The sequence below is a fragment of the Rhinolophus sinicus genome, chromosome X, assembly GCF_036562045.2.
Source record: "Rhinolophus sinicus isolate RSC01 chromosome X, ASM3656204v1, whole genome shotgun sequence".
Lineage (NCBI taxonomy): Eukaryota > Metazoa > Chordata > Mammalia > Chiroptera > Rhinolophidae > Rhinolophus > Rhinolophus sinicus.
Window position 1 is genome coordinate 113,665,073 of NC_133768.1, and position 18,326 is coordinate 113,683,398.

General features: G+C 42.6%; 1 protein-coding gene across 5 annotated transcripts in view; it reads left to right on the forward strand.

The window, feature by feature from the left end:
• Positions 1 to 18,326, forward strand: part of AR (androgen receptor) — a 196,219-nt gene that overhangs the window by 97,605 nt on the left and 80,288 nt on the right. For all 5 annotated transcript variants that reach the window (XM_074324332.1, XM_019716788.2, XM_074324334.1 and 2 more), the window contains one exon: positions 11,429 to 11,580. In XM_074324332.1, the coding sequence (XP_074180433.1) occupies positions 11,429 to 11,580 (152 nt within the window). The remainder of the gene's footprint in view (positions 1 to 11,428; positions 11,581 to 18,326) is intronic.

Below are 18,326 nucleotides of genomic sequence, written 5' to 3' on the forward strand. Positions count from 1 at the left end.
TATAGTCTTCATTTTAAAGGCTATTTTGTCTGATCTAAGTATTGCTACCACAGCTTTTTTGTTTGTTTCCATTTGCGTGAAATGTCTTTTTCCATCCCTTTACTTTCAGTCTATGTGTGTCTTTCAATCTGAGGTGGGTCTCTTGTAGACAGCATATATATGGGTTTTGTTTTCTTATCCTATGTCTTTTGATTAGAGCATTAAATCCATTTACATTTAAACTGATTATTGATAGGTACGTAGTTATTGCCATTTTATTATTAATGTTATTGATCTTCTTTTGTTTATTTGTTTTCCCCCTCTTTTATATTTGTTGTGATACTGGCTTGCTGGTATTGAATTCCTTTAGCTTTTTTCTTGTTTGGGAAGCTCTTTATTGCTCCTTCAGCTTTAAATGACAGCCTTGCTGGGTAGAGTAGTCTTGGTTGTAGGCCCTTGTTTTTTATCACTTTGAACGTTCCTGCCACTCCCTTCTGACCGGCAATGTTTCTGTTGAGAAATCAGCTCATAGTCTTATGGGAGCTCCCTTTTAAGTAACTAGTTGTCTTTTCTCTTGCTGCTTTTAAGGTTCTCTCTTTGTCTTTAACCTTTGCCATTTTAATTATAATGTGTCTTTGTTTGGGCCTGTTTGGATTTATCTTGTTTGGGACTCTGCACTTCCTGGGCTTGGATGTCTATTTCCTTCACCAAGTTAGGGAAGTTTTCCATTATTATTTCTTCAAATAGGTTCTCAATCCCTTGCTCCCTCTCTTCTCTTTCTGGTACCCCTATGATGCAAATGTTGTTATGCTTGATGTTGTCCCAATGGTCCTTTAAACTGTCTTTTTTCTTTTATTCTTTTTGTTTTGATTAGGTGATTTCTGTTACCTTGTCTTCTAAATCGCCGATTCGATTCTCTGCTTCATATAATCTGCTGTTGATTCCTTCTAGTGTATTCTTCATTTCAGTTACTGTGTCCTTCATTTCTGACTGTTTTTTTTTTTTTTTTTTTATGGTTTCTTTGTCATTCTTTATGCTTACTATCTCTTCGTTGAAATTCTTACAAATTTACTTAAGCATTCTTATAATCAGTGTTTTAAACTCTGTTTCTGGGATGTTGGATGCCTCCATTTCTTTAATTCTTTTTCTCGAATTTTCTCTTGTTCCTTTATTTGGGATTTGTTTCTTTGTTTCCTCATTCTGCATGCCTCTCTGTGTTTGCTTGTATGTATTAGGTAGATCTGCTTCATCTCCCATTCTTTGCTGGGTGGCTTCATGTAGTAGGTGTCCTGTGTGGTTCAGTGATACAGTCTCTCTTATTACATGCGTGTGTTCCAGGAGTGTCCCTTGTGTGTGTTGTTTGTATTCTCCTATTGTAATTGAGCCTTAATTGCTTTTGGTACATCAGTGGGTGAGATTGAGTCTCAGGTTGACTGACTGTGAGGATTGGCTACGCCCACAATGTATGAGCTGCTCTGTGGAGGCCGACCCCTCAGAGGAGGATTCACCCCAGTAGGCTCCTGTGCCTCTTGAGACTACCCTCTGGGGGCACTGCTTGTGGGGCTTACTGGGTAATACCCTGCTGTTGACAGTGCCCCAAGCAGTGCTGCCTGAGTGGGGTGGAATGGGGTCCTAGGAATTCATGGGATATGGCTCATGGTTTTCACAAAGTTAATGCAGATTCAGTTTTTGTGCCAGTACTGGGCCTGTTCCCACTCTCCAAAATGCTCCGATAATACTGTGGCCAGCCATCGTTTGCCTAGGGCCTGCAAATTCTGGGGAGCAACCCCAGAAAGGGGTTGCAGCTGACCACCCACCACCAAAAGCTTCTTAGGCCACTGCAGGCTGCCCACTGCTGTACAAGCCTCCAGCAGTTCGTGGGGCAGGGATGGCTGCCCAGGAGCTGAGAGTGCCCCTGTCAATGCCATGCTAGCTGGGTGGGTTGAGGTCTCAGGGAGTCACAGAGTGTGGCCAGTGGTTTTTACAAAGTTAATGCAGATTCAACTCGTGTGCCAGTGAAGAGACTGTGGTCACTCCGTAAAACACCCCAAGAACACCACGACCAGCCACTGCTCAACTCGGGCTTGCAGATTCTGGAGAGCTGCCCAAGAAGGGCTGCAGCTCATGGTAGGGCTGACTGCCTGCCACTGAAATTTTCCCAGGCTGTTGCAGCATTCTAGTGCTGTACAAGCTTACCACAGCTTGGAGTCTATGGCTGGCCGCCTAGGAGTTGAGGGTTCTGCGGGTGATGCCACACTAGCTGAGCAGGGTTTAAGGGAGTCACCAAGGTGGTGCACACATGCACGGATTTTACCCAAACCAATGCAATCTCAGATTTGGCCCTTTGGGTGTGGGTTTAACACAGGAAAGGTGGCGCCCTCCTGTAGATTACATATGAGGTAGGCTCCACACAGGGATAATGGCTGCTGTCTCTCTAGCCTTCATCCTATAGCCATACAACTCAGTCTTTCCCTGTATGTCTCTGTGGCCTCTCGAGTCACAGTTCCTCTGCTGGAGCCCAGGGTGAGTGCCGGCGAGCGAGTCATTCTGTGCACGGGGCCCTTTAAGAGGGCGGCTGGGTTTCCAGCCACTTTCAATCTCACAGGGATGGGTGGATGGAATCCTCACTGATTTTAACTACCAGATATTGTGGGGATTCCTCTTCTTGGCACAGGACCCCTGGGCTGGGTGGGGAGCCTGGTGTGGGGCTGGGACCCCTCATTCTTCCGGGGGTGGGGACCTCTACTGCTGAGGTGTCCCTCCTGGTGCTCAACCACTACCTGTGGGTTTGGGGTCAGCCCATTTCACGTCTCCACCCCTCCTACCAGTCTCAATGTGGCCTCTTTATATCCTTATTTATAGGGGTTCTGTTCAACTAGTCTTCAGATGGTTCTACAGGTTGATTGTTCTATAATTTACTTGTAACTTTATGTGGTCCTTGGAGGTGGCAGGCATAGTGTTTACCTATTCCTCCATCTTGGACCTTCATCTCTTCTTTTCCGAATGACAACTTTGCCAAATTGTGTATTCTTGGTTGAAAGCTTTTTTTTCTTCTTTCAGCACTTTGAATATATCATGCTATTCCCTTCTGACCTATAAAGCTTCTGCTGAAAAATTTGCTAATAGTTTTATGGGGGTTTCTTTGTACATAACAAGTTGTTTTTCTCTTGCTGCCTTTAATATTCTGTTTATAAATTTTAACATTTCAATTATAATGTCTTGGCATGGATTTCTGTGGGTTCCTATTATTTGGAACTCTCAGTTCTTCTTGGGTCTGGATGTGTTTCCTTCTCCGGGTTAGGGAAGTTTTCAGTCATTATTTATTCAGATATGATTTCTTCCCCTTTCTCTCTCTCTTCTTCCTGGGAGCCCTATGATTCAAATGTTAGTCTGTTTAAAACTGTCCCATAAGTCCTTTAAGCTATCTTCACCTTTTTCATACTTTTTTATTTATGCTGCCCTGATTGGGAAGTTCCACTGCTTTGTCTTCAAGTTGACTAATTTTTCCTTCCACTTCATCTCATCCCCTGTTGAACCCCTGGGTGTAATTTTTAGTACGGTTATTGCAGTCTTCAGCTTTGTGACTTCTATTTGGTACTTTCTTATATTTTCCATCTGTTTGTTGAAGTTCTCACTGTGTCATCCATTTTTTCCCCCTGTTTGATGAGCAACTTTATGACCAATACCTTGAACTCTTTATTAGGTAAATTACATGTCTTCATTTTTCTTAAGGTTTTTCTCTGAGATTTTTATCTTGTTCTTTCATTTTGAACATATTCCTCTGTTTTTTGTTTGCTTGACTCCCTGTGTTCCTTTCTATACAGTGGATAAAGCAACCACCTCTTCCAGTTTTGAAAGAGTGGCCTTGTGTAGGAGATGAGCCTTGTCATTCAACCCTGCCTCAACTCTTGGTTGTCTCTCAAATCTTTATGCTTGTCCAAGCAGCCTACTATAAATTTTATAGGTCTCAGTAGTTGAGTATGTGCCAAGACCCGTCAGTGTTTCCCAAAGGGAAGGATCTCAGTCAGCACCTAAATTCAAGATGATTGGAAGCCAGACCACAGGCATCAGCTTTTCAAAGTATGCAGATATATACAGTTCTTGTGGGACTACAAGCATCAGCCCTGCTGGCCATCAGAACCAGGTGATCTGGAGGTGTCCCTTGAGCATCAGTCACAGAAACTGGTATTCTAAATGAGTTTATAGTTCTTTTCTGGGTGATATCAGCAAGCTGGAGAAAGGCAGAAAATCAGGATGGTGCCCACAACCTACATTCCTTACAGGCAGCTCCATAGGCCAATAAATGGATGCCAAATCTGAAGTGTTCCCCTCATGCTGAAGCTCCAGGACTGAAGCAAACAGGCCTTCACAGAAGAGCCAGGAGTGTGCCTCAGTCTGCCGTCTATGCAGTGCCCTGGGAGTAGCATCCTGTCGAGAACTGCCTTTCCGATTGCCACTGTCCTGTGGGACCCAGAAATGCAAGCCCCAAAGCCCACAATCACCAGAGCCTGATGATTGAGGACTGTCCCCTGGGCATCAGCCACAAAAATTGGGCAACAGGCATAGCAACTAGGGCAACAGACAGGTGTAAAGCTCCCCTTCAGTGGACACTGGCTCTCTGGATTGTGGAAGAGGGTGAGAACAAAGATAGTGCCCACCCTCCGAGGTCTCTGGAAAGGATTGCAACCAATCCCGAGATGTGTATTTAATTAGAGGTCTGCCCCATTGAAGTCAAGATGATTAGCTAATAGGCCTTCTTTATGGAAAAACTGAGGTCCTGGGTCTGTTACCTCTTGTGCCTTGGGGTGGTAGCTGTTTAAGAGCTCTTTCTCTATTGATTACAGACCAGTGGGACCTGTCAGCATAAGCCCAACTGGTCACCAAACTAGGCAATGTAGAGGTGTACCCTGGCAGCAGTGACAAAAAATGAAGGCACCAGACAGCAGTATAAGCTCCTCTCTGAGTAACACCAACTATTATAGCCCCATGGGACCAGGAACACAAGCTCCTCTAGTCTCCAGAGCCAGGCAATCAAGAGGCATGCCCTAGGCTGTAGCCACAAAAATCGGGGCACCAGACACATGTAAAAGCTCTCTTCCAGGAGATACTGGTGCTTTGGAGCACAGCAAAGAGAAAACACGAAGATGGCACCCACAATTCTCCATCCCCAGAAAGTGTTCCAACAGACTCCTGGACATGTATGTTAAATTAGATGCCTGCTGCTTTAATATAAGCAGGTGAGCCTCCTTCATTTTAAGTCTGGGCATAATCGGCTGCCTCTGACCTGGGCCCTCAGGTGGGTAAGTCCAAGAATGCAGGCCCTTTAAGAGCAGTTTCTCCGATTGTTAGAACCTTGTGGGTCTTGGGATGCAAGCCCCTTTGGTTTGCAAAATTAGATGTTTTGAGGGCTTGTCTGTCAATATATATCTTAAAAGTCGGGATGCCTGATGTGGGATTTGAACCCTTCTTCACTCCTCAGGGAGAAGCTCCAGGTTCAGAATTCCCTCCCAATTATGGAACACTGTGCCAGTGTGGGGTTTATGGTGAGACTGTGTCCCAGCCTCTCCTAACCCTTTCAAGGTGGCCTTCTTCCCATTTGTCAAACATGTAATCGTCACTCAGCCAGTGTTGTTTGTTTGTTTGTTTTAGAGGAAATTGTTCCATATGTGGCTGCAGACTCAGTGTGTCTGTGGGAGGAGGTGCATTCAGGATCTTCTTACATTTGCCATCTTGAACCGGAAGTCCGTACTGGCAGATCTTTATAGACAGAAAGTAAATTAGTGTTGCCAGGGTCTGTGAGGAGGAGGGAATGGGAAATGATTGCTAATGGGTATAGGTTTCTTTGGGCGGTAATGAACATAGCGGTAAAATTAGTTTGCTCTACCAAAGGTAAATATGCCAAAATAGGAGAATTTTATGGTAGGTGAATTATATATCAATAAACCTGTTAAAATACCCTAATTAAGTTAAACCATGCTATAACATAACTATTATATTATCTTAGCAGTTTATAATAGTGGGAAAATATTGATTTAGGTAGAAATAATCCCAGGTATGAATTCTGGCTTCACCACTTACTATTAATAACTGGATAAACTCAGACAAGCCATTTACCTTATTGAAGTGTCGGTTTGCATATCTTCACAGTAGGAGTAAGGATACCTAACTCAGAGGTGGTTTTTTAGCACCCAGTTCTTCCATCTCTCCTTCCTACCATTTTCTCATGAATTGTTATAATAATGGCCATTTATTAAGCACTGTGCCAGCACTATTGGGGGCTACTTTACCTCCAAAATCTCACTGAATCTTCATCACAGTCTTTTGAGTTCTATATATTTTTACTCATTTTACATGTGAAGAAATTGAGCCAAATGACTTGTTCAAAAATCATCCTGTTAGAAAGTGGCAGAGATGGGCATGAAAATCAGATCTTTTCCCTATATATCATTCCACATCAACAAAAGGCATCATTAAACAGAATTGGAGAGCTATGAAGTAAAGCGAGGTAATACTTTTAAAAGAAAACATGACTGTTCTCTTAAATAGTCATCAAATTTCAAATCTCAGGTTGGCAGTGGGAAAAGGAGGTACCAGTCTTATGCCAATTTCCCCACTGAAATATCTCTTGTGCCCACAGAGAAGTAGGCACAAGAGAGCTATGAGTAGAGAATAACTTTGAAGTGTCTTATTTTTATCTTAACAGTTCACATAGAGTTGTCATTATATTCCAAATGTGATTAATAAGAATATGGTAAATTACTAAGCATCAGGGAAAATATGGTGCTCCATAAAGATGTTCGGTGGTTTCCTAAATCCCTTCTTGTCTGAAAAGTGCAGAGGTATGTATGAATAAGATGTGCTTTTACACATCTAGTCTTGTTTTCCTTCTCTCTCCACTTCTGTTTACCTTTCCCTAAAAGCATTGTATAGCCAAGAAAGATTGTCCTCTTTTTTTTGTTTGTTTTTACTTTAAGGATATTAGACAGTTCCTTTTTTTATGGTAAGATAAAAAGTGAAGGCAGCCCAGACTTGCAATGCAGCTACCATGTGGCAGGCAGAGTGAAGAGCTTAAGATACGTCATTTAATGTAATTCTCACAAAAGCTCTGTAGGGTAGCAAATATCTCCACTCTCCAGATGAGGCAAATGGAGCTCAGAGTTCAAGGTTCAGTGGTGGAGGCAGAATTCCAAGCCAGGTCTGGCTGGCTCCAAAGCCCTGCTGAATTGACATTCCTCAGCCAAACAAGGAGAACTGGTCTGTGACTTTTGCATTTTGCCCTGGTTTCATAATCACTGGGGGACTTACTTAGATAAGTCAGACCCTTTAAGGTATCCCCAAGTCAGAGACAGACAGAGAGAGGGTGGGGGGTGGTGTTTGAGCCCAACTTTCCCATGGTTGAACTGGCATTTGTAATACACTTTTATTTAATTAATTGTAAAACTTGGAGAATAGAAAGTGGTGTTCTGGTTTGGAAAACTTCCATTCTATGTGGCAGCGCTTTTGCTTCAGACTCATAAAACTGAATGCCCTGTGTCGGGATAATAGGTGAGTGTGTAACCCAGGGGAGGTGGAAAGAAACACAATGTCTCATACAAATTCTGTACTTAATGTGTTCTCAAAGCAAACCTCTGCTGCATTTGCTGTTAGGATGTTATTCAGGAGGATGCCAGAAACTTCTGAAGTTTTTCTTTTTAATTTTCCTTTGTATTATGTGCCCGTATAGCCATACAGAATAATACATGAAACGTATGTTATATAGCATAATAATAAAATGAACACTTATGAGCCCTAATTAAGGAACACTAATGCCATTTCTTTCTTTCTTGTTTGTTTTTTCTGTTTTTCTGTTTTTGTTTTTGTTTTTGTTGTTCACTGCTATAACCCCAGGACAGAGACTGGTGCCTGCTATGTAGTAGCTGCTTAATAAACATGTTTAAATGAATGTATAAATCAACTTGATTCCTCATTCCTTATGTCATTCATTACCCCCAGCCTCCCTCAGAGGTAACAACTATCCTATATTTGGGTTTATTATTCCCTTACATTTTTATGTTTTTTCCACACATATATGCACATATATATTGTTTCCTTTTGCTTCTTTTGAACATTATGTAACAGAATCATATAGTAGGTATGCTATTATGAGTTCTGTCTTTCATGCAACATCAGCTTGTGAGATTCCCCTACATGTAGCTGTATTCTGTTCCTTGTCATTACTAAATGGTATTTTATTGAATGAGCATATGCCATAATTTACTTATCCCCTCTCCTGTCAGTGGATGTTTATAATTTCTGCTTTTACAGATAAGGCTGATCTGACCATTCCCGCACATGCCTCCTGGTACAAATGTGCATGAGTTTCTCTAGGATATAAACCTGAGAGAGGGACTGAGTTTGGAACTCTCATTTCCACTGCCCACAGTTCAGTTCATAAGTCAGAACTGTAGTGTGCCCTTTGTCCACACTGGGCCAGGGTTAGTGGGAGTGCTGTCTACAATATTTTGCCAGAGAGAGGAGGGGGAAGTAGGCGGAAACTGGCCTGGTGAGGTCAGGAGATATCACAGGACTCTAGTCAAAGTGGGTTGTAGTTAGGAAAAGTTCAGATTCTAAAATTGCCTTCATTATTTCTCCTCCTTTATAGTTATTTTGGTGTAACATGTATTTTATTAAACTCATATCTAATAAAAAAACATTGATTTTCTTCTGTCTTTCAGCATTTATTATAAATTTGATTAGATTCTTTTAAACAATTTGAACTGTATTTTACATTTTATTAACAGTATGGAAGAAAATTTCTATTTTTTAAAGGTTCTTTCCAAAAAGACCTCTTATTTACTTTATGTGCGTTTCCATTTTGTTTATCTAATATTTATTTTGCAATCATATCCTAATAATTGTTGTCAACTGCCATCATCTCACTTACCCATATATACTTTTATGCTTTTTAAAAAATTACTGTCTTTGAGATGCTTTTTCATGTAGCAGTCTGCACTCTGCTTTATTATAACATCTACTATGTTATTTTACAGTTCCTGTCTTTCTGTCTTTCTCTACTAGAGAGTATGTTGCTTGGTGGCAAGGATAATATCTTGATCAACATGATATCCTTCCCCCCCATAAAAATACTGTATTCCCAGCACCTAGCCCTGTACCTGGTCATAGGGCTCGGTAGGTTCTAGGAGTTGAGTAGAATCAATCTAATGTCAACCTCCAATCTTGTAACATGGTTAGTCATTGGTTACGAGTCCACCCTTTGGAGTCAGACTTAACTAAGATGGAATCTGGCATTTCCACTTACTGGGTGAGTGATCTTGAACAAATTTACTTTATTTTCCTGAGCGTAAGTTTTCTCTCCTATAATATTGGGATGATACAGAGCTACCTGACAGGGTTGTTTGGGAAGATGAAATGAGAGTATGTATCTGAAATGGCCTGGCATATAGAGTGCCTCAATGCATGCCCCTCTGATTTTATTTGAATTGTGTGTATTAGTTACAGAAGTAGGAAAAAAAGTGGGAAGAGGATGAAGACACTTGAACAAAAAAAAAAACAAACAAAAAAAGAAAAACCTTCTGTTTCTTCTCCTTGTTTCATGAATGAGGATGGGGGCCCAGTTTTTACCCAAAGAAATAATGGTTTTAGGCAAAGGAATGACAGTCTTTCTTAACATTTGGCCCATTTGTATATGGGAAGTGAAGCTCTTTTCCTGTGGAATGTGTGGCCTTGCTAGTCCTGGTTCGGTGGACAGACTCGTGCTGGCTTTCCAGTTATGATTAGAAATGGAAGGCTTGTGGCGAGAACAGACAGGCCACCATAGCCAGCTGCTGGGTTTGCATGTCAGCAGAGCTTTTTGAGTGCTTTCAGTTGTACTTGGGAGTTGAATAAAGGCTAATATTTGTATCTTAGAGATAAAGTGCTTGTCAAGTGTAGACAGAGAAAGCTTTTTTTGCTCTTGCCCTGCCAGGACTGCTCATTGGTGGGCTGAAGGGAAGATGGCCTTTCATGCCTTTTTTCTTTTTTTTTTATTCTGATGACTGTGCTGAGCATTATTACCAAAGAGTCATAGGTAAAAAGTGAAGCTAGATGAGTAGTGAAAAGACAATAGGGTAATGGAAACTGTGTTGGCTTTGGAGTCACATAATCCTGCTGTGGTGTCAACTAGTCCTGGGCTTCTCCTCTCTGAGTCGGACTTTCCTTATGTGATACAAGGAGAAAAAATATCTCACAGAGATGTTTTGAGGTGTAGAAATCACCACACACAGCAAACAAGCTACTATTAGGGCTTATTTTCCTTCCTTCCTTAGTAAGGAAGAAGTATTCATAAAAAATAGTGACTGCATTCCTGTGGTTGAGAATATGGGCAAGTGTCATCTACTTGAGACACAGTAACCCCACAGGTCACTTACATTTTGTTTAATGCTTAGATATAGGACAGAGGAGAGGGGAAAACTTACCTTTGTGTAGTAAGAACTATGTTTTATTTGTTTAAACTTGAATTCATTGCTGTGGGAGACTGAGAATTACCCATTCCATTAAGATTTTAGTATTGGCCTCTCCTTCAGAACCACCCAGGTCTCAGACACAGATCTTCTTGGAGAAACGCAGTTTTCGACCAGGTAACTTCTGAAGCTCCATCCTAGTCCAAGGAACCTATGAGTATTTGAATGGCCAGGTGTTGAGATGATAGCCTGAGAGGCTTCCAGCATCACTGTCCATCATTTCTTAACAAGAGCTTCAGGCACAGGGAATCTGCTTTGTGTTGCAGAATGGGGCTGGGTCCATGTCCATGTGATTTAGAGAGACTCCTAAGTAAATGGAAAGAATGGGGGGAAAAAGACCAAAGAACTCTGGTGTGATACTACTGATCACGAGCCCTCGCTTGTGTATTCATTTCAAGGGCTTTTTATCTTTTGTCTAATTTATATCATCACTGACAACAGTAGCTCAGTAGTATGGGTGATGTTCTTCTTTACAGATGAGAGTGAGGCTCAGAGAACTAGATCAAATCCCATCCGATTGCTTGATGTTTAGTCTGTTTTCATTATGGTTCTCTCCCTTTGGGTAAGGTAAGGTCATAGGTCTGGATTCATACCATTTACTTGTTCCGACATTGTTGCCTGACCAGCACCCTAAGTTAGATACTTTAACCTCAGATTTCTGCCTTCATCCTTCCCTCATGTCGACATAACCCATGACATTGACTGATTCCAGAGAACTGCTCTAATTCCTTAGCAGGATGCATAAAGGTTCTAAGTCCACATGACAGGAAACCCTACAAACATTATCCGTAGGAGAATTCCCAGGAAAATTCAGCTTCTCACTGACTGTATTAAGCAATGAACAATAATAGTTAACGCATGTAGTTTACTGCTCAAGACCTCAGAGTTCTACCCTCCAATTTCTGCCAACCACTTATGTGTGTCGCATTGTTTCTCTTGTGTCTTTCCAGTTTGGAGACTGCCAGGGACCACGTTCTGCCCATTGACTATTACTTTCCACCCCAGAAGACATGCCTGATCTGTGGAGATGAAGCTTCTGGCTGTCACTATGGAGCTCTCACTTGTGGAAGCTGCAAAGTCTTCTTTAAAAGAGCTGCTGAAGGTAACATTTCTTGCACACTCACTTCTATTTCCCTTTCTCCTTTATCTTCTAGAGAGAGGCACCAATTTTCCAGGGCATAGGATTGTACCATCTCAGGGACAAGGTCAGAGGCAGGGCCGCCTCAAAGAACGTCAGATCCTAAAGAAGCACCTTTTCATAGTGCTGGTCCCCTGGCTTCAGCAGTCTTGGTAATATAGGCAATATAGGTAGTGAAGGTGGTCCCAGCTGGTGCTTGGAGCTTGGTGGGTCCTAGGAACGAAAGGAAAATTAATTATTTGAAAAGATTTAATTTCTTCCCTGCTTGTTTAATTTCCTCCCTCCACTCTGCTGCCTAGTGAGAGAAAAATTTGTTCTTATTAGAGAGGTTAGAAGTGGAGAAACCCCAACTGAGTCTCCAGCCTGTTCTTTAGTGAATAGGAGACTGTTCCTTAGCGAAGGCTTCCTGGCTTTGGCCCCAGAAAGGAAGGGTTCTGGCCGTTCAGCAGACCATCAGTCTCTGCACCTGCTTCCTCCTGCTGCTGCCTCCTTGAGGCCTCTTTGCATTAATAACTCCCAGGTAGATAAGAACCCAGTGTGATGAAACAATTTTATTCTCCTCTCCAGAGACCTGCCCTCGGGGCCTGCCCATTGGTACAGAGCCCCAAGCTGAACTGCCTGTAATATTGGGCTATTTGGCCTCAAGCCCTGGCTCCTTAGTCTTATTTTGCTTAGCACAGTTCATGGCAGCTCAGCCCCAGAGGTGCTCAGTCTACATCCTTGAGGAGGAGCTCCCATGTCCAGGACTCCTATACATCCTAGTGCCTCCTTCCTTCCCGGTCCCTTTGGGCCTAAGCCATTCGTCCCCTTCACTCCCCACCCTGTAGTAATGGCTTCCTTCCCGAAGAAACATTGATGAACCGCCGATAGACAGAGATGCTGTGCAGTAGGAGCAGACCCAGTTGCTAAACACAGTATCAACTCCTTCCCCCACTTTCCACAAAAGACGCACTTCCTTCTAAGACCTTTGTCTTCCCTCTCACTGGCCTAAAACTGTTGAGTTCCCAGTCAGAACCGAAATAGACAGTCTTTCCTTACGGAAGGGCTACAAACCCTGAGGAAAGTCTTGAAAGTGGCAGGTACGTAAAGCCACACCGTTCACCAGGAAACTGTTGACACCCACTAGAGGACAGCAGAAGCACCAGAGAGTTCTTGGCATCTAGAGAAAAGGCAGAAAGTGGGTGTCCTGTGACTGGTATCCCCACTGCTAACCAATTGGAATGATGCTTGTCTTTTCATCATTTTGGCCCGGTTGCCGGAATACCTGTAAAATGGAAAGCTGTGATTTTGTTTCTTTCCAGTCCCCAAAGCAACAAAGAGACAGGTGGCATTTAGTATTACTGAGAACATGTTGCATGGTTGACCCTTAGCCCTAAGTGGCGCACTGCTACTGCTTAGGTTGGGCTGGTATGAGGTCTAGGGCCCCAGTGCTTAGGCCCAGGCAGTTTGGGAAGAGACACAGAGAGCAGTGCCTTCCTTTCTTAAGGGCACTTTACAGAAGGATGGCTGTCAGAAAAGGAAGTGAGGACCAGCTCCAAAGACTTCAGATCACCCTGCTTTCCCAGGGCGAACCTGCTTCTGCCCCACACCCCGACATCCAGTAGGCCCTGTCTGTAGAGCAAAGAATGAAACAGGCACCTACCTACAGCTAGTGTGTCAGTAAGCCAGGCACCACAGTAATAGCAGTCATATCAGATGGCAAAAGAGTCCAAATAAGCAAGCGAACAAGCAAATTCAATACACAGATTAGATTGCATGTGATACTGCTTCTGGGTTTTACAAATCTGGGTCACGATATTGTTGTTTCTGGAAAACCTGGGGCATAATCAACCATATTGTGAAAGGGAAGATTTTGCTATCGTAACATATTCCACATGGGATCTTTCTGCAGAAGTTAGGGCTGAAGGAGGGAGACAGGCAGAAGTGCAGCTGGCAGGGCTGCCTGGGAGGAACTCTGCTATGACGTGGATCTTGGGCTATTTGAGAACAGGGAAGAGAGGAGGGAGGGAAGGGTAATCACTCAACTTACAGAGCACTTGGAAATCCAGCAGGTCTCAAAATGCTCCTGACCCTAGAATCCCTTAAGTTAGGGAAGCTTGGTTGTATTTTCTTTGAGAAAATGAGCCTCTGTGAGCTCATGGGACCAAATGCTCTTGAATGCTTGAAATATGAAAAATCACCAATGGATTCCTCGCAAAGCTATGAAGCCCCTTGGTTCCTTTGGAATATGTACACTGGATTCCAGTTCTGAGCCCTCCCAGGGACAGGATAAGATGGTTAAAAAAAAAAGCCCACACAAAACAAAGAAAAAAATTATTGGTGTTTTCATTCTCTTCCCACGTGTAAAGCTTGGTGGCTGGAGTGTACTGCCATCATTATCTCTATATGAAAGCAGGGGGCTGTCTTATTACCCTCACAGAACATTTATTGATTTGTTTTTTTCTCCATTTTTACAATGTGTCTTTATCACCCCAATGGCCTTTGTGAAGGTGATTCTGAATCTGCCTTGTTGAAACTTAGAATTCCACCTGTCTTGGAGAGAGTAGGAACACAAATCTTTCTCATTTGTTTGTCATTGTCAGTTAACTCAGACTGAGTATTCAGAGTGTTAATTACCACTTTATTCATGGTTTCAAAAATCTCTGGACTGGGCACAGGTACAAAACTTAAAAGCCTGGCACGTCAGCCAGAAATCCATTTCTAGCTTTGGTAGTTCATAAAGCATAAGGCTTTAATGCTGTCATTGGTAGAAGGCTCAGCACAGAGTCAATTGTATTATAGCCAGGTTTTCCTGTTGAAGAGAAAGAAGAGGAGAGAACACCACATTTTTTCATTGTCAGTAATGTTGGGAGTTTGGGGTGAGGGTGAGGCCAGTCAGGGAAGGATCTGAATATTTTGAGATAAAAAAATAATGGTATTATGCCATGGGGGTCAAACTACTAAAATGTGGTTGATGGAAACTTAGTGAAGGAGTGAAAGTGTGTGTGTGTGTGTGTGTGTGTGTGTGTGTGTGTGTGTGTGTGTGTCTGTGTTTGTGTGTATGCATGCATTCACACGCACGCTGTTTAGGGGATGGTTTGTGGGTTAGAAACAGGCATGACTCAGCTAGCTGGTGGGGTGGGTAAGATGAACACAGAGATGAGATGGTAAGGTATATTGGATGCTATCTAAAAGGCCAGGAAGCTCAGGGAAATTTATGCCCATATGCAGAGATATGAATATGCTCAGAGGGGTTTTGGTTTTGTGACCTTGGATATGAAATTCCCCCCTTTGGACCGCTGTTTTCCTTGTCTGTAAAGGAGTTAAACTAGATATTTTTAAAATGTTCTAAAAGCTGAAACTTTTTGTGATAATTCTACAAATCATAAACATCATCACTATTATTTCAGCAAACACATGTGCATTTATGCCTGCATGTACTTTGGGTTTTGCCTTCCTAGGAGATGGCAAATCCTAGCTCCCATTCCCTTAAATATCAATCTCCAGATGGGGATAGTCAGCTGAGAGAGAGCGCTGTGGATGGACTGGGTGAAAACCCCGCACTCTGCGAGTCCCTTTCCCCCCAGCATTGTGACCATGGCTGGATAACTTCCTTTCTTTTCCATTTTCTCATCTGGAAAAATGAGGATGTGAATCCCCATCTCTACCTCATCATGTTTCAAAGAGAGTTAATTAATTCATCATGTGCATTATGTGCGTAAGAATTTACTATTTTTCAGACATTTTCTAGTAAAACATTGGAGATTGTACATCCATTTGTTTTGTACACATGGCGCACTGTTTGGTACACATCATAAAATTGAAACTGTAGTTTACATTCTGAACTCAAAGAATTACACCATCCTCACTGATGTTTACAATATGTCCTAATTTAGTATCCTTGGCAAATTTTATATAAGTATGGCTTTGATTCTCTCTCTTGCCCCAGGTTTTTGTGAGGGAAGAAATGTAAGTGAACCCTCATTGAACTCTTTCTGTCCTTTAAATCCACTCTTTCCCACCTCAACTCATGTGGAATTGAATGTTACTTCTTGTTTGGAGTCTTGCAGAGAAGTTTTGGTACATATCAGTGTCCTCTTCACTCCATGACTTTTGGGGTAACATTTCTCAGAGGCCATTTAACTCTTCTGGGAGGGTCTACATGCAGCTTCAACGGAGCCTTGATCAGGTATCTTTGGCCAAGGAGTTGACTGATCTTGATTGCACGAGTCCAAGAGATCTTTTCCCAAAGCTCCTCTTATCTTTTCTCTGTCTCTGATTTGATTAAATATCATACATAGCCATACTTTAGATCAGGGGTTGGCAGACTTTTTCTGGAAAGGGCCAGGTAGTAAATACTTTAGGCCATGTGGTCTCTGACTCCACTACTCAACTGCCTTTTTGGCACAAAAGCAGCCCTACACAATATGTAAACTAATAGGAGTAGCCATATTACAATAAAACTTTACGGGTACTGAAATTTGAATTTCATTTAATTTTCACATGCCATTAAATACTGTTTTTCTCTAGATTTGTTTTCAACCATTTGAGATCTAAAAATCACGCTCAGCTCTTGAGCCAGACAAAAACAAGTGTCACACTGGATTTGGCTTTGTGGACTGTAGCTTGTTGACTCCTGCTTTAGATGGTTGCTCCTGTGCTTGCAAATCTGTAGAGTAAATTTCACTCCTTCTCCTCTCCTGGTATTTAGTAACTTCCTAAATTATCTCATTTGAAACATGCGTCTGAGTTGACCAGTCAAAATTTGTGTCTTGCTTTCCCAGAATGCCGGGCCTGGTGGTCTCTATGTCCTATGCTATTTTTCTACTACACAGGAGAAAAAGAAACACCTATTAATACTAGAAGAGGATACCTTTTTTCTGATGATCTAGTAGAACGCTTCCCCTTGCAATACCCAGAGGAGAAGTTGGAAATATTGCACACATTTTCTAAGCTTTTGTACTGTAAGTGTGTGGATAATTATGAAATATATACAAATGAGTTTTGCTGGAAGCTACATATACTCCAGATGTTAAAGAGGAAGGGCTTTGGAAACTCTGATACTAAGCATGATAGAAAAACTCTGTCTCGTAGAAATAGGGCCCAGGTGGCAAGCTGAGTTATGGATCTGCCATGTATTTCCCCATGATTCCTTGTCTCTACACATTTGCTGGCTTAATTCGGATCCTCCCCATGACGAGACCAGGCCACAGACCTGCAGAGTCATGCATTCAGCTCTGTAACTCATGGCAGTTGATGCCCACCCAAGTCTCTTGTTAGTGCCCAATAAGGGAACCATGCCAAGAATTTGCCATTGCTGCTCTATAGTGCTGCCTGCTTATTTATAGCATGAGCATTTTATGAAGCAATGACTAACGAGAAGTTGCTATGTCACCTGCAAGATCTGAGTCCATTGCCTCCTTTTGCCTGGATTTCCTGTTCCCCAGTCTGTTCTATTTTTTAAAGCCCGTCCATATACGACATCCAGAAGCTTTTTCAATCCCTCACACGATCTCTTGGTAATTGTGAAACTCTGGGGGGTAGATGTTTGCAGTTGGCTGCTATTACAAGGGTAACCGTTAAACCCAGTTTTTCTTCAGAACTAGGAGTTATTTCTAACTTCTCTGGGCTCTAGTCCCTTGGCAAGAAACACCCTGTCCCTCAAAACAACTGAACTCTGTGAGATACCATCATTTCAAAAAGTACTAATTTCAGTTATAATAGCCGTGTGTGCGTGCCCTGGAACCTATTAGTCAGGTGTTCACACTCCTCTTCACAGCTGGGCAACTGCTCTCAGCATTGCAAGGAAGGCAGGTGAGCTTTGTACCCACACAGAAGAGAAACTTCCTCTATGCAGAAGAAGAAACAGATTTGGAAGTGAACGACTCTTTAGAGAGGAAACAAGGCTTAGACTTCTCAGTCCTTATGCTTCCCGTCTCGGCTGTGACCCCTGAGGTGCCCCAGTGGAATCATGTCAGCCCCTGGCTAAACCAGTGCCTGTACTCCACTGTGGACCTCGTAGGAACAGGCCTGCTAGTAAGTGTTCAGGCAGTGGACACTTACTGGGTGCTTAGTCCACATGGGGTGTTAGGCTCACATACGCGAGATGCACAGCCTGCCTCAAGGAGCTTATGATCATGACCCTGGATGTCTTGAAATCTCTTCAGTGCGTGAAGGACCACCATATCTACTCTCCATTTGAACTTCCCAACCACCTGAGACAGAAAGTGAGGCCATCCTGGTCGTTTACCATGTAAGCAAACGGAGGCTTTGCCAGTTAATCAACTGGTAGTAACTGGAACAGTTGGAATTTGAACCCAGGTCTTCTGTGTCCAAATGTAGCAGTCACTCTGTTACAACACAGTTGCCCCTCAAATCAATAAACATACTAATTCAAAGTCGAAAGAAAGTTCTATGCCTAGGCAAACAAAGACGACAGTGAAGAGTAACAACAGAATCAGAAATTAGAGAGGAACTTAAGAAAGACATAAGTGATGTGGGGAGAAACCAAGGAGCCACTGAATAGAAGTAACGTCACAGGGGGCTTGTCTTCCTGAGAAAGCCCCAAATGCTGCTCGTTCGCCGGCAGCTCTTCTTCTCAAAGTAGAATCATGGACAGGTGAGCCATAGTCCTTAAACCAATCTCTAATCTTCAGAGAGAAAGTTCTGACTCCGATGAAACCAGGCTTGGTGGCTCTTAAATTCACTCTCATCACACAATCACTAAAGAG